Raw genomic sequence first — 16,304 nt, 5'->3', positions numbered from 1 at the left:
GGTGAGGGGAGCAGTGAGCAGCAGCGGTGGCCGCGCCCGGGAATCATTTTTGGTTATTTAACCCCCAATTCCAACCCTTGATGCTGAGCAGTTTTACTAGTTTCTACAATTAGTTAACGCCGCAATTTGAGTTAACAATCATATTTCATGACCACGTCACACAAAGAAGACATTAAAAATAGAATATAAAGTTTGTGAAAATGTGTTTTAGCAATACTTTTTGTAGTTTTAGAACTTATCGAAACAAATGAATGTGGCAATTTGAGTTAAAATCATCTTTAATGACAGTGTGTCATGAATAAATCACTAAAATGGAAATGATTTGCAGGTGTGTAAATGTTAGAATAATTATGTATACAGTAAGTTATCACACAACTCTTATGCTTAAAGGCCGTTGCTATAGTTATTATCAATTGTGCTGAAGTTGTACTTTTCTATCTGTGCAAAGGCACACAACTTGTAATCTTGCTTTGCGAGTTGTCTCGTGTCAGCAGTTTGTTTCCAGACCCTGCCTGATGACAGTCAAGGACGGACATCGAGTACCTCAACGCAGACAAAACAGAGACAGGGCGAAATCACGAGTGTCAGCACAATTCCATTCGGAATAATCTCGTATTGTGTCTACTGGGGCTGCTTGCATTACCCCTCCCTTCGGGAGCAGCCTCAATGATGTTAAAGGGGAACATTATCACAATTTCAGAAGGGTTAAAACCATTAAAAATCGGTTCACAGTGGCTTATTTTATTTTTCGAAGTTTTTTTCAAAATTCTACCCATCACGCAATATCCCTAAAAAAAGTTTCAAAGTGCCTGATTTTAACCATCGTTATATACACCCGTCCATTTTCCTGTGACGTCACATAGTGAAGCCAACACAAACAAACATGGCGGAAAGAACAGCAAGCTATAGCGACATTAGCTCGGATTCAGACTCGGATTTCAGCGGCTTAAGCGATTCAACAGATTACGCATGTATTGAAACGGATGGTTGTAGTGTGGAGGCAGGTAGCGAAAACAAATTTGAAGAAGAAACTGAAGCTATTGAGCCATATCGGTTTGAACCGTATGCAAGCGAAACCGACGAAAACGACACGACAGCCAGCGACACGGGAGAAAGCGAGGACGAATTCGGCGATCGCCTTCCAACCAACGATTGGTATGTGTTTGTTTGGCATTAAAGGAAACTAACAACTATGAACTAGGTTTACAGCATATGAAATACATTTGGCAACAACATGCACTTTGAGAGTGCACACAGCCCAGTTTTCATCAATTCATATATTCTGTAGACATACCCTCATCCGCTCTCTTTTCCTGAAAGCTGATCCGTCCAGTCCAGTTGGAAATGCATCTGCTTTGAGTGTCGCAGGATATCCACACATTCTCGCCATCTCTGTCGTAGCATAGCTTTCGTCGGTAAAGTGTGCGGGACAAACGTCCGATTTCTTGCCACTTTCGCATCTTTGGGCCACTGGTGCAACTTGAATCCGTCCCTGTTCGTGTTGTTACACCCTCCGACAACACACCGACGAGGCATGATGTCTCCAAGGTACGGAAAACAGTCCAAAAAAACGGAAAATAACAGAGCGAATAATAGAAAGGCGTTTAATTGGCCAAAATTCACCTATTTAGAGTTCGGAAATCGGTTAAAAAATATATGGTCTTTTTTCTGCAACATCAAGGTATATATTGACGCTTACATAGGTCTGGTGATAATGTTCCCCTTTAACTCGGGACCTCCCGAATAAATAGAGGAGCACGTGGGACTGTACCTTAGAGCGTAGGGGGGTAACTGAGTGTCCAGCACAATACGTCCCGCCTCATGAGTAAAATTCTTGTCTTGTGTAAGAGATAGTTCGGTGTTTGAACCTGACAGTAATTTGTTGTGAGTTCATGCACTGTGTTGGTTTTGTTCTTGGAACAAGGTGATGCTCATGCACGGTTCATTTTGTGCACCAGTAAAAAAAACATATTGCCTTGAATTAAAAAAAATATATATATATATAATAATATTTTTCACTAAAGAAGGGACATTTGAAAGAGGTTAAGAACCACTGTTACAGGTAAAAGCCAGTAAATTAGAATATTTTGAAAAACTTGATTTATTTCAGTAATTGCATTCAAAAGGTGTAACTTGTACATTATATTTATTCATTGCACACAGACTGATGCATTCAAATGTTTATTTCATTTAATTTTGATGATTTGAAGTGGCAACAAATGAAAATCCAAAATTCCGTGTGTCACAAAATTAGAATATTACTTAAGGCTAATACAAAAAAGGGATTTTTAGAAATGTTGGCCAACTGAAAAGTATGAAAATGAAAAATATGAGCATGTACAATACTCAATACTTGGTTGGAGATCCTTTTGCCTCAATTACTGCGTTCATGCGGCGTGGCATGGAGTCGATGAGTTTCTGGCACTGCTCAGGTGTTATGAGAGCCCAGGTTGCTCTGATAGTGGCCTTCAACTCTTCTGCGTTTTTGGGTCTGGCATTCTGCATCTTCCTTTTCACAATACCCCACAGATTTTCTATGGGGCGAAGGTCAGGGGAGTTGGCGGGCCAATTTAGAACAGAAATACCATGGTCCGTAAACCAGGCACGGGTAGATTTTGCGCTGTGTGCAGGCGCCAAGTCCTGTTGGAACTTGAAATCTCCATCTCCATAGAGCAGGTCAGCAGCAGGAAGCATGAAGTGCTCTAAAACTTGCTGGTAGACGGCTGCGTTGACCCTGGATCTCAGGAAACAGAGTGGACCGACACCAGCAGATGACATGGCACCCCAAACCATCACCCAACCATGCAAATTTTGCATTTCCTTTGGAAATCGAGGTCCCAGAGTCTGGAGGAAGACAGGAGAGGCACAGGATCCACGTTGCCTGAAGTCTAGTGTAAAGTTTCCACCATCAGTGATGGTTTGGGGTGCCATTTCATCTGCTGGTGTCGGTCCACTCTGTTTCCTGAGATCCAGGGTCAACGCAGCCGTCTACCAGCAAGTTTTAGAGCACTTCATGCTTCCTGCTGCTGACCTGCTCTATGGAGATGGAGATTTCAAGTTCCAACAGGACTTGGCGCCTGCACACAGCGCAAAATCTACCCGTGCCTGGTTTACGGACCATGGTATTTCTGTTCTAAATTGGCCCGCCAACTCCCCTGACCTTAGCCCCATAGAAAATCTGTGGGGTATTGTGAAAAGGAAGATGCAGAATGCCAGACCCAAAAACGCAGAAGAGTTGAAGGCCACTATCAGAGCAACCAGGGCTCTCATAACACCTGAGCAGTGCCAGAAACTCATCGACTCCATGCCACGCCGCATTAACGCAGTAATTGAGGCAAAAGGAGCTCCAACCAAGTATTGAGTATTGTACATGCTCATATTTTTCATTTTCATACTTTTCAGTTGGCCAACATTTCTAAAAATCCCTTTTTTGTATTAGCCTTAAGTAATGTTCTAATTTTGTGACACACGGAATTTTGGATTTTCATTTGTTGCCACTTCAAATCATCAAAATTAAATGAAATAAACATTTGAATGCATCAGTCTGTGTGCAATGAATAAATATAATGTACAAGTTACACCCTTTTGAATGCAATTACTGAAATAAATCAAGTTTTTCCAAAATATTCTAATTTACTGGCTTTTACCTGTATATGACCAATATATGTTAGCAGCGTGTTGCGTTCAAGTGTCCATCCTCAGTGCAAGTATTTTTGGGGGTGGGTGGAGAGAGTTCTCTGAGGGAGGCTCGTCTCTTTACCTCCAACACCGCACACACACACACACACACACACGCACACACACACACACACGCACACACACTCACGCGCACGCACTTTTTCCACGCGCACTCGCAGCACCACCACTGGCTGGGGCCAGCACGCCACTTCCGGGATCCGTCATTGCACTCGCCCACCGCTCGGCGCGTCGCGAGTCAGCACCTCCTCCCGGCAGCCAGTGTGTGTTTCTAGAAGCCAGCCAGCCGCCAAGCTGCCAACACTCGCCGACACACACGCACCGTGGACCCTCGGAGAGACTTTTACGCGCATATTCTTTATTATTTTTTCTTCATATTCCCCCCAATCCCCCCCCCTCTCTCTCCCGCTTTTCTCTCCACCCACTTCGCGTGCGCGCGCGCGCGTCTCTCTCTCTCCGTGTGTGTGTATGCGTGCGTGTGTGCGTGTGCGCGCGTTCTTGAAAACTCCACGGGACGAGCATTAAAGCAGACATTTAACGGGGGAAGACGCGCGGCCGGACTTCGCCGGGGTGAAAAAAAAAAAAACGGACTAACGCAGAGGAAACTTGAACATCATTCATTCATTACCTTGACAACCGCTGGCTTTGATTGACAGCCGGAGTGGCAAAAAGCCATGAGACGCGACAGTTGACTTCGCAATCTGGGCCCATTATTGTCACCCTCGCACTTTTTTCCCCCATATTTTTATTTTCTACTTCCACCCCCAACAGACGGACCCGCGCCGATGCGACGATTTCACGGAGAATTCGCTGAAGAAGAAGAAGAAGAAAAAAAAAAAGTTAACCGAAACCAAAAAGAAAGCTGGTGGACATTTTTTTTGAATTTTTTTTTTTTTTTTTTTTTTTTGCTGTTTTCCACGCACAGGACGAAACATTGGATTTTTATTATAAGAAATAAGGAGTTTATTGGAGCTGAAGCCTATAATGGCGCAAAGGGTAAGATCCCACTCATTGCATTGTGCAAAGTAACATTCTCCACCGGACACTTTTTTTTTTTTTTAAATAATGTTCCAGGTAATTTAACACAATATTATCACACTTCACTTTTTTATTTTTTTTTACGCCCACCCATTGGAGACAGTGGCCAAAAGTAACAAAGCGTCTCGCTGACTTCTTTCTCCTACCTATTTTTTTTTTTTTTGCTCCTCCAGTACGATGAGCTGGCCCACTACGGGGGTATGGACGGCGTATCGGCGTCCATGTACGGGGACCCGCACGCTCCCCGGCCGCTCCCCCAGGTCCACCATCTCAACCACGGACCGCCGCTCCACGCCAGCCAACATTACGGAGCTCACGCACCCCACCCCAACGTCATGCCCACCAGCATGGGCTCGGCCGTCAACGACGTCCTAAAAAGGGATAAGGACCAGATTTATGGGTAAGCTGCGCGTTTGAAAAAAAAAAAAAAAAACCCACTAATTTTAAACCGCACGAAACCCCGTAGAGAAAACCTTGTTTTTAAAAAAAATGTCGGTTTCTCATTTTAAAACCAGCGTTTTTTGCAATTTACAAATGTTAGGCACATGCAAAGAGTTATTCGGCGTGTTTACATACTGCGTTTATGCACTTATTTTAATACTGTGTTCTTAAACACAAGTGTGCAAAGGCGTAAACTACCACGCTATGCATGTGCAAATTGTGCAAAAGTACAATCCGGTTATGTAGGCAGTTTTTAAAAGTAAAACTTTCTTATATATAATTTTATTTTCTAACACTTATTTTTAATTGTACTTTATTTTCTACTATTAACGCCTGCACACATTGCATAATTCTTATTATTATTATTTTCCTTCAATTCACTTTTGCGTGGCACTTACAACGCCACTTCAAAAAGCTCCACTTTCCAACCTTTAATCATTAAAAAAAAATACAAGTAGTGAGCAGTCTTTAGTTGTTTGGAGCGTTGTGCGTAACACACTAAAATAATTATAATAATAAAAAAAAAAAAAAAAAAGTGTGGATATGCATCCTCCGGGAGTTAACCGACACGCTGCGTGTTGACAAGCCGCCTTTGCGCGCTCCTCCGCAGGCATCCCCTCTTCCCTCTCCTCGCGCTGGTCTTCGAGAAGTGCGAGCTGGCGACGTGCACGCCGAGGGAGCCCGGCGTGGCCGGGGGAGACGTCTGCTCCTCGGACTCCTTCAACGAAGACATCGCGGTGTTTGCCAAACAGGTCCGTGACTCGTAAAAAACAAAACAAAAAAAAACACATAAATTACCGTTAAATTGCACGCTAAACTCAACTTTGTCGCTCTTTCACTTTTAGGTCCGTGCAGAAAAACCTTTATTTTCGTCGAATCCAGAATTGGATAATTTGGTAAGTCCATAAAAGTGTCATATATATATATATATATTTTAAGTGGGGAAAAAAAAAAAAGAATGTTTTTTTTTTTTTTTAATGTTAAATGTGCTTAATGTGTTTCAGATGATACAAGCCATACAAGTATTACGGTTTCACCTCTTGGAATTAGAAAAGGTAAAAAAAAAAAAAAAAAATACATAATTGCATGTTTTTTTTATTTTATTTATGAGGAGGGAGATGCTCAAAACCCTCATGTGCTTCCATCCCTATTGGCGTTTATGAGTCAAATAGTCATATTTAATGCAGGCGTGCAGTTATTTACGCAACTCAAATGTGCTCAATTAAGCCTCTTGTTATTGATCCTGCACGCAGCTGCCGCCACTTGAGTCTGATTTTCTATTTACTTTGATTTTTGTCTTGAATTCATTCCTCAACTTGTTGCTCCTGCATGCACCTCCATTGAGAATAAAAAATAAAAAAATAAAAAATCAGATTTAATGCATTCATCTTCATTGGATCTAATGCGAAATATTAATGACGTGGAAATGTTGCCGTTTTTTTCCTCTCCCCCTTTCAAGGTGCATGAGCTCTGCGATAATTTTTGCCACCGGTACATCAGCTGTTTGAAAGGAAAAATGCCAATAGATTTAGTGATCGATGAGCGGGATGGGAGCTCCAAATCGGACCACGAGGAGCTGTCCGGCTCGTCGACGAACCTCGCCGATCATGTAAGTGAACGCAACGCGCATCTCTTTTCTCCCAGCTTTTTGCCGCATGCCTTGAACGCAACAAGACAATGCGATTGTTTCGTGTGCGCTCGTTTCTTTAGCCGGGGTCTTCCGATGTGAGGGTCAAAAAGCCAAATGTGCCACAATAGCTTAATTGTTTTTTTTATTTTATTTTAGTCTTTTGAATGGGTGTATTTGCGTGTTGCACTGTGGATGCACGAAAATATGTGTTAAGGATAAGCTTTATTTAAGACAGAAAGAAAGGGGGGGGGTTCCACGCAGAGCTTCTTTGGATTTTCACTGCAGAAGTGCACGTTGTGTGTGTGTGTGTGTGTGTGTGCGCCTTTTGAAATGCATTAGGCATCAATGTCAAGTTCACATTGCATATGATGCTCCTTGCAAGAATCCCCTCCCACTTAATGTGTTTAATTGTTTTCTATTGATTACTGCATGGTTTTTTTTTCTTGCTCTGCAGTGTTGTGGGCTCCACTCATGCACCTTTTTTTTAAATGGCTTGGAGGCTCCGTAGTGCTGAATTCAATTATAAGTGCAGCGTACATGGAGATGGATCATGCATTTTTTTTTGGGGGGGGGGGGGGAGCGTAGTAAACAGTGAACGCGCAGTGGTGTTGTTGTTATTAGCGATATTTAGTATTGTGAGTTATTGTGTTTTATGTGGTGACTATAGTTCCTGTGGAGGGCATTAGGAGTGAGAGCAGATTTAAAAGTGTTATGCTTGCTCGCATCTGTTGGCTCTGGCTCGAGGCCTAAAACACACACACACACACACACACACACACACACACTGGCATGCACAATAGTGTCGTTTGGGGTGTGAAGAGTCAGCTTGGCAATATTGTGCACAAATGGTGTTGTTGTTTTGCAGCGATGAGACATCTTGTTGTGTACCAACTCCTGGTGACCGTTGATTAAACACAAGAGTTCAACTTTAAAAGTGGAGCGCTGTCCCTTTTTTTTGGAATTGCCACAAAGTGCGCCTTATTGTTGAACGTGGATGTCGGTTGATGAGTGACAATATAAAAGGGCCAGGCGCCATATGGTGACTTAAACACCCCACTGTATGGCAGTAGAAACCTTTGTATTATATTGTTCAGTTAGTATTGTATATACAATGTTTACAATGCGATTTATCACAGCCCATCATTATTTAACTTGATTAAATAAATACAATTAAGTCATTATTCTAAATATTTAAAAAAAAGTCAATTATGTTACAATTTAATTTGTATGTTTGGGGTATATAGTTAACATAAACATGCCAAGTAGTGTGCCCGGCCCACACTTCTTGTTTTGTTTACAATTTATAACGCCTTTTGTTATGCCGTTATTAACCCATTTATCAATAATTCATTAGCCATTATTGTAAAGTGGTAGTAATTCTCCCTCATCCCCGCTCCCCTCTTCTACTTGACCCTCCCTGTTGGCGCTAGTATTGCAAAAGCGGACGTCGGTCGGGTCTCGCTACGTCATCAACCCTCGCCGTTTGCCGGCGGTGACCTAAGGCAGATGCGACAAATGTTTGTTTACTTTCAAGATGAGCTCTTCCTATTTTCTTTTCGCCTGTCTTTATTAAGAAGGAGATCGGTTAGAAGATAACACATTTCGGCGAAACTGCTGGCGGATCAGCTTGCGGAAGTCAAATGTGTTTCACTGAGTATGTGTTTGAAGTCAATATTTACATGCAAAAGGTTTAAAGTCTGACTAAAACCCACAAATGTTATTATTATGAAAATTATTATATATTATTTAATATTATTAAATAATATTATTATTATTATATAATAATTATTATATAATAATAATAATAATAATTATTATTATTAATAATATTATTATTATTATTAAATAATTACGCTTCTTTGGGTTTCTGGTCTGCCATCTTTCTCCTCGCACTCGACCGTGTAGGGAGGTCTGGGAGCTCACTTTGTTTCGAGGGTGGTACTCGGCCCTCAACCCCTACCTGGCGGATCATTCGAGCGCCTCTTGATTGACCTGAACCAAGAAGGGAGGGTAAAAACAAGGGTATTTGAATTGAGACGTATGTCTGTTAATGGGAGCAATAAACAAAACAAAATATTTTAGTTTTTTAAAATCTTGTTTATTCATCTACAAAGCTAAAAAAAAAGTGAACCGTAACATAATTATTTTTGCTTTTTCTCTAATTGGATGTAAATGTAAAAAAAAAAAAAAAAAAATATCGCTGCCCGTCTTGTCTCCGTGTTATTTATTGAATGACTTCATTAGGCATTTGTCTCCATTCCCTAATTAATTTCTGTCCCCATTTTAGGCGTAGCTGATAGTTAGATACGCTAATTAGCCGGAGTCACGTCCACTTTTCTTTGCATTTTTAATACCGCCCCCTCCAACCCCATCTCCCGTGTCCCCAGGCTGTATAGTGTCTCATGTGGTGAAAGTTGTGGCGATGATAAGGACGCTTGTTTTCATGTTTTTCCCCCCGCCCCTCCCTAATAGTCAAAAAGCCCACTTTTATTTACACTTGAATGCAGCATTGTTTTAGGGATGATTGGATTATGCTGGGGTGAGAAAGAAAGAAAGGGGATGAGGCCTTCGCTGACACTGTTGATTTTGGTGACTGTCTTAGCCATGTAAGCCCACCCAGGACTATTCTTACACCCCCTTACCCTTGTGATGAACCTCTTAAACGAGAGACTTTTAATTAATTAATCATATACGTAAGCGCTGCATCTATTTAAAGGACATGGAAAAGTATAATTAAACAGGTTAGAATATTACCATGATGTAACCAAAATATTAGAAATGTATCAACCTGATTAGTTCTGAAGGCAAAACAAAGTTCCACTTCTTATCTTGACGCTGCACATATGGAAAGAAAAAAATGCAGGATGGTTTTTTTTTTGTGGTTTTTTTAATGTTTGTTTTGATTTTCTGTAAAAGGCACAACACTGTGAGCTCACTTTGGACCAGTTTTGTCTGGGCCAAGTGATTTAAGGCACGTTTTTCCACATATTTTACACAGAATAGCTGGCATATTTCCACCTTTTAAGGATAATGCAATGCACTTTCACACAGATAATCAGACAATTAAATGATGTACACGACTAGTTTGACCTTTTTCCGGCATTGCAGAGCTCCCTTTCACACAGGTTTTACCCGCCTCTGCTCCAGCGCTGATGCTACCGCCAAAGCAGGCAAATTCCTGGCATTGTGTAACCTCTGCTAAATACATAAGCGTTGTGGCTAAGGTGTGTGTGTGTGGGGGGGGGGGGGGGGGGGGGGGGGGGGGTACACTTGTCGTTACAACTTTGCACAGTAGATAGCATCGTAAAAGGGGAAAAAAGGTACATAAACATCAGCTTTAACAGGCAGGACAAGTGTAAAAGTGGGAAATGTTCGCCTCTTTTGCACAGATAACAAATAATCTGGCATTTATCATGCACCTGTGCCTTTTTATACAGAACTCTGCATGCTTTCGCACAGCGCCACGACACCTGCTGATGGATTACATGGCGTCTGGTGTGACGAATTAGATACTTGTCAGACAACGGAAGTTGCTTTTATCGCAACGAGGTAGGAGTCGTGAGTGCCCCTTATACGCGTCTCTGTTACGGTTCTGTTACTACCTCAGAAAAGTGGTAAAACTCAGGTTAGTAGTTAGTGGTCCCGACCAAGAATGGGTACATTTTTATAGGCAGCAACCAAATTCTGTTGATCGGTGCCATGCATTCAAAATCCATATTTCGATACTTTCGTTGCATGTGCCGTCACGTCCTGTTGCTGACTTAACACCAGCTTAAACACTTGGCGAGGAAACAGTTGCTCAAGCAGCACTCAGCCATAATGTTGCAACTTTCAACGCCAACAAACAAGTATGCCTGATAGAAAGCGCTTGAACATAAAGTAAGGCTCCACTTTTCAAAAATGCGCGAGCTTGATGCTAATTTACTGAAAATGGACTTTGCTACTGATTGGCATTAGCGATTTTACATGGCGATTTTAACACCTCCGAATTTGGTAATGAAAACTACAGCTAAGATGCACGTTGCAACCAAAAAGCATGCGTGTAATAAGTACAGTACAATACTTAGAGGAGTGGTTCTCAAATCGGGGTACGCGTACCCCTGGGTATGCCAAGGGGTACGTGAGATTTTTTTTAAATATTCTAAAAATAGCAACAATTCAAAAATCCTTTATAAATATATTTATTGAATAATACTTCAACAAAATATGAATGTAAGTTCTTAAACTGAGTGAAGCACAAGCTCAGGTTTCTCACTAAAATGTCTGTCAAAAAGAACTGTGAAAAGAAATGCAACAATGCAATATTCAGTGTTGGCAGCTAGATTTTTTGTGGACCTGTTCCATAAATATTGATGTTAAAGATTTCTTTCTTTGTGAAGAAATGTTTAGAATTAAGTTCATGAATCCAGATGGATCTCCATTACAATCCCCAAAGAGGGCACTTTAAGTTGATGATTACTTCTATGTGTAGAAATCTTTATTTATAATTGAATCACTTGTTTATTTTTCAACAAGTTTTTAGTTATTTTTATATATTTTTTTCTAAATAGTTCAAGAAAGACCACTACAAATGAGCAAAATTTTGCACTGTTATACAATTTAATAAATCAGAAACTGATGACATAGTGCTGTATTTTACTTCTTTATCTCCTTTTTTCAACCAAAAATGCTTTGCTCTGATTAGGGGGTACTTGAATCAAAAAAATGTTCACAGGGGGTACATCACTGAAAAAAGGTTGAGAACCACTGACTTAGAGTATAAACAATTTGGAGGACGCAGTCTAAAACTCGACTGGCGCATTCATCTTAATGGCAAAGACTACTTCCTAGCTAGGCAACACACTGTAGCCTATGTAATAATGCCATCCAACACCTGGGAATCGCAACAGCAAGCAAAGTCTACCATACAATACTTGCAAATGAGACTTTAACGTTTAAAATAACAGAATATAACAACTGGACGGCACAGTTGTGTTACATTAAGGAAATAGATTGTATTACTTTATTTCATTACCGTTGAGTCGCGATATCGATTCCCAAGTACCGGGAATTGGTACCATATCGGTTTAAATGTGAAAAGTACCCATATCTAGTCCCGACAGTCTGTATCGCATACTTGCCAACCCTCCCGAATTTTCCGGGAGACTCCCGAAATTCAGCGCCTTTCCCGAAAATCTCCCGGGACAAATATTCTCCCGAAAATCTCCCGATTTTTAGCCGGAGCTGGAGGCCACGCCCCCTCCAGCTCCATGCGGACCTGAGTGAGGACAGCCTTTTTTCAGACGGGAGGACAACAGGGTGACAAGAACTAAATCATCCAGACTAGAGATAAATTGTATTATTATGTTTATCTTACCTAAAAATAAATATATCTATTAATTAAAAAAAAAAAACTAAATACATTTTTACTATATTTTGCTAAAAACATCAAAATTAATTGTATTTTTATTTGTATTTTTTCTGACTCCTTATTACATCCAGCCATAGAATTATACACTAACATAAACATATTTGAAATAATTAATTTTAAATGATCATAATAATTCATTTAAAATGACCATATTTAATTATTAAAATAATTGCTTGTTTATCAACAACTTTAGCATTTTATTCATTACATTTTGAAGCTCTCAGAAGCCAAGTTATGTTATATTCCTTAATATTTTTTTGTGCAAGTTTGAAGTATCAATTATCTAAACACAGTTTTGTTTGCATATTTTCAGGATGTAGAATGGTGAATTCTAGCTGTCAATATACTCCTCCCCTCTTAACCACGCCCCCCACCCCCTACCCCACCTCCCGAAATCGGAGGTCTCAAGGTTGGCAAGTATGCTGTATCGTTGCCGTTCACGCAGATCAGCAGGCCAGTGCGTTGTCACAGAGAACGTAGAAAGCGCTGTAATACGCATGCCAGGCCACTAGTTGGCGATGCCACTTTGTAAAGAAACACAACCACTGCCTGTGCTGTATTTAAATGAAGAGTGAGCCCATTATTGCTTGCAGCATTTGAATGGTACAGGATGCCGTTGCCATGTAAACAAACTATAAACAAAACAAAAGTTTCTATCTGGCTTCATTCTGTGTCGCAATGTTGGCCCGTCTAGCCTTACATTTCCTATTTGATTAGCGCTCAGAGGGCCTGTTGGGAGTCATATCTAATCATCATGGCTGCCTCAGCGAGAGAGCGCCTTTGCTCACTTGTTGCACAGCGAGCCCCACTCTCGCCCCCACCCTGCAGAAAAGCGTTTCGACTGCGTGTGCAAGAACAAGACAGCCGCCACAAGGCCGTGTACAAATATGCATGTATGTACTGTATGCATAGTCTTTAAAAAACATTTTTTTAAATATATTTTATTTAGAACGTCCTGTAATGATAGAGTATAGTTTCCGTATGGCCCTTTATGGACACCACTTTATTAGGCAGACCTAGATGAAGCAGTACAATAAAAACGAGACCCTTCTGTATACCTGCCTTTTTAAGAGCATCACAATAAGTTGCAAGAGGGGCGTTGATTAATTTGGCGGTACTTTTCACAGGCTGTAATTTGTTGGCGTTTTGTTGCCCAAGAGAGCATCCCATAACATTAGGCACACCTGTGGACGCCTAATGAAATCCAATGCAATGTTGCATTGACAAAACTAGAGCTTGTGGCTGTATATAGAACTGCACTGCATCAATGCTGAAAGGTGTTCTTAACATTAGTTTTTTTTCCCCCTAATAGTTTTGTTATCGTTTGTATTTCTACTAGTGCGGTCAAAGTCAACGAAATTAATCACAGAACGTTATCACGTTAATCAATTAGTCATTTCCATTATGCACGGAAGTAATTAACTGCAAATAATCAGGTTTAATTAAAATGCTAATTTATAATTGACCCGATTTGAAAGAAATTGACGACAATTTTTTTTTACCAATTATTTTAAATGTTTATATTTTTATTACAGCGCTATATTGACCCTCTTTATATTTTTCTAATTTTTTTTTTAGACAAACTGAATTAAAAAAAAAAAAAAATTACAAAAAAATCTGTTCATTAATGTATTAAATATATATAATTTCCTATTTCTACGTTCACCGAGTAAAACATTTAAAAAAAATTCATGTACGGCAGTCACATAATAAAATGATAATAATAATAATAATGATGATGTTAATAATAATAGATTTTGATTATTTGTGGTGTTGAAAATGGGAAAAGTGCAATTAGTCTAATTGGGAAAAATTGACAGCACTAATTTTAACCAGTCATTTTAAATTGTAATATATTTAATAAGCTCTTATATTGCCTCTTAATCAAGTCATTTTTATTATTTATATTTCCCCCACAAACAAAAATTTAAATGCTATTTTTTAAACTGAAAAAATAGTAAAATAATGAAAAAAATATATATATATATTAATCACATTAATTTAAAAAAGGTTACATGTTTCCACATTCATGGCAAGAAAATAAAGTTTTAAAAGCAGCCGTCTTGTCAGTACACACACACACACACGCTCACACACACGTACACACTGGGGTTATATCAACTACTAAATTAAGGTATTTTTAAAATGATCTTTCCTTTCATAATTGAGGGTGTATAGGAAACACACAGCTCTTCAATTGAGGCTATGTTTTTTTTTTTGTTTTTTTTTTACTAAACAGCTGTATATAATTATTAATATTTTGCCTTACTATGTTTATAGCACGTGGCAAGATGCGTCTTGCAATGTCAGGTATGATTTATGATCTTGTGTTTGTGTTTGACATGTCAGCGGTTCTGTACATGATCAGCATCGGGATCCCTGCAGCCTCCTTCCCTTTCTTCCTTCATTCCTTTGCAGGTTTCAGGGGAATTTAAGGGAAATTCAATGATGTCGCTAAATCAATTTTATTGGAAATTCCAAGGGATGCAAGCGAGGCGGGAAAGTGAGGCAGGTGTTTGTAAACAAGAGACGAGGGGATTACAGTATAGCCTCCGCCTGAATTCATCACAGTCCATATTGTCCCCTTGGTTTTTCATCATTATATTAATTATAGCCAGGGTTTTATTTATTTCCAACTCGCTTAACAAGTTGCATCACGTTCCAACAAAGCACAATGTGTGAAAAGGAGTAGGAAGAAGCACAGTTTATTCAGCCCTTCTCCATGTCTCAGCTGGGGGAAAGTGGTTCCAACAGAACTGCAATCTGTCTGTGGTGGTTTGACGTCTAATTTGCATAATTGGTCATGACGCATATGCATGTTATTTTTATGGATTCTGTAGGAGAGATACAAAATAAGCAAAACACTGCAGATACTTTCTCACGAGTCTCCTACGTATTCCCAAAAACACTGGAAAAAGACCAGGGGTATTTGCGAACACGGCTGCAAAATTGGCAATACTGATACGTCGTCTTATTCGAGCCGATTTATGATGCTATCTACTGTGAAAAGTTGTAATGACAAGGTGTCATTCACAGGCAGTCCCGTTATAACAGGGGTAAGGAACCTATGGCTCTCGAGCCAGATGTGGCTCTTTTTGATGACTGCATCTGGCTCTCAGATAAATCTTAGCACGATAGGTAATTAAAAAATCCGCTGGTAATCACAGTGTTAAAATTAACGTTCAAAATATAAAACATTCTCATGCATTTGAATCCTTCCATCCGTTTTTCTACCGCACCTGTTCAGGAAGTCGCATTGATAGTAAGAAGTATTTGATTTATTATTGGTTAGCTTCAGAATAACAATGTTATTAAAAATAATAAGAGACTTATTATACTCTTAAAAATGTCGGTCTTACTTAAAAATGCATGCATTTTGTTGTATTCAGTGTTAAGAAATATACAGAAATACATTTTAAAATATTTAGCTCTCAGCCAAAAAGGTTCTCGACCTCTGCGTTATAAGATGTTTGTTTGTAGCAGTTAAACTTTATTTGCAACAAATAAATGTAAAAAAAATTGAATAAAAAAATATAGGAAATAATAAAAAAATTATAAAATAATTATAAATAAATGAATAAATGACAATATATTATGTAGAAACAAATGCAGGTTGATCAAGCAATAACAAAATGGTAAATAAATGACATTGCATGGTATGGTTAAAAATGATTATTATTATTATTATCACTCTCTTAATATCTTCCTGCTTTTACCTCTTTTTCTCTTTCTCTTTAAGACAATTAGCAAAGAGCCTCCCAATGATTTCTTTCTTCAGGGAATATTCCCGTCATCCTGCGGGCTTCTGTTTTTTTGTTATATTTGTAGCATTGTTGTGTAGATTGACTATTTGGCTGACACGCACAACTTGTTTGAACTTTATCATACCCACAGGGCTCGCGACAAAACGCTTGTTGTGTACTGTGTTTGTGTGTGCGTGCGCGCGCGCGTGTGTGTGTGTGTGTGTGTGTGTGTGTGCACGACGTCTTCTGATGATGCGCCCGCCCGCCCGCCTCTCCTTTTTTAAATAATTTATGGGGGAGGAGAAGCTTTTGTCGCCTTGTTGAGTGCACAAAGTTAATGCCGCCG

The 16,304-nt window shown here is 39.7% G+C and overlaps 1 protein-coding gene across 7 annotated transcripts in view; it reads left to right on the top strand.

Moving 5' to 3' along the window:
* The first annotated feature begins 4,085 nt into the window (after positions 1-4,085).
* Positions 4,086-16,304, top strand: part of meis2a (Meis homeobox 2a) — a 262,523-nt gene continuing 250,304 nt past the window's right edge. For all 7 annotated transcript variants that reach the window (XM_061968186.2, XM_061968185.2, XM_061968183.2 and 4 more), the window contains exons 1-6: positions 4,086-4,692; positions 4,908-5,134; positions 5,786-5,927; positions 6,021-6,071; positions 6,180-6,230; positions 6,635-6,784. In XM_061968186.2, the coding sequence (XP_061824170.2) occupies positions 4,681-4,692; positions 4,908-5,134; positions 5,786-5,927; positions 6,021-6,071; positions 6,180-6,230; positions 6,635-6,784 (633 nt within the window). In that variant the 5' untranslated portion in view covers positions 4,086-4,680. The remainder of the gene's footprint in view (positions 4,693-4,907; positions 5,135-5,785; positions 5,928-6,020; positions 6,072-6,179; positions 6,231-6,634; positions 6,785-16,304) is intronic.

Source organism: Nerophis lumbriciformis, linkage group LG08 (assembly GCF_033978685.3).
Source record: "Nerophis lumbriciformis linkage group LG08, RoL_Nlum_v2.1, whole genome shotgun sequence".
Classification (NCBI taxonomy): Eukaryota; Metazoa; Chordata; class Actinopteri; order Syngnathiformes; family Syngnathidae; genus Nerophis; species Nerophis lumbriciformis.
This window is presented reverse-complemented; position numbering and strand designations above follow the sequence as displayed.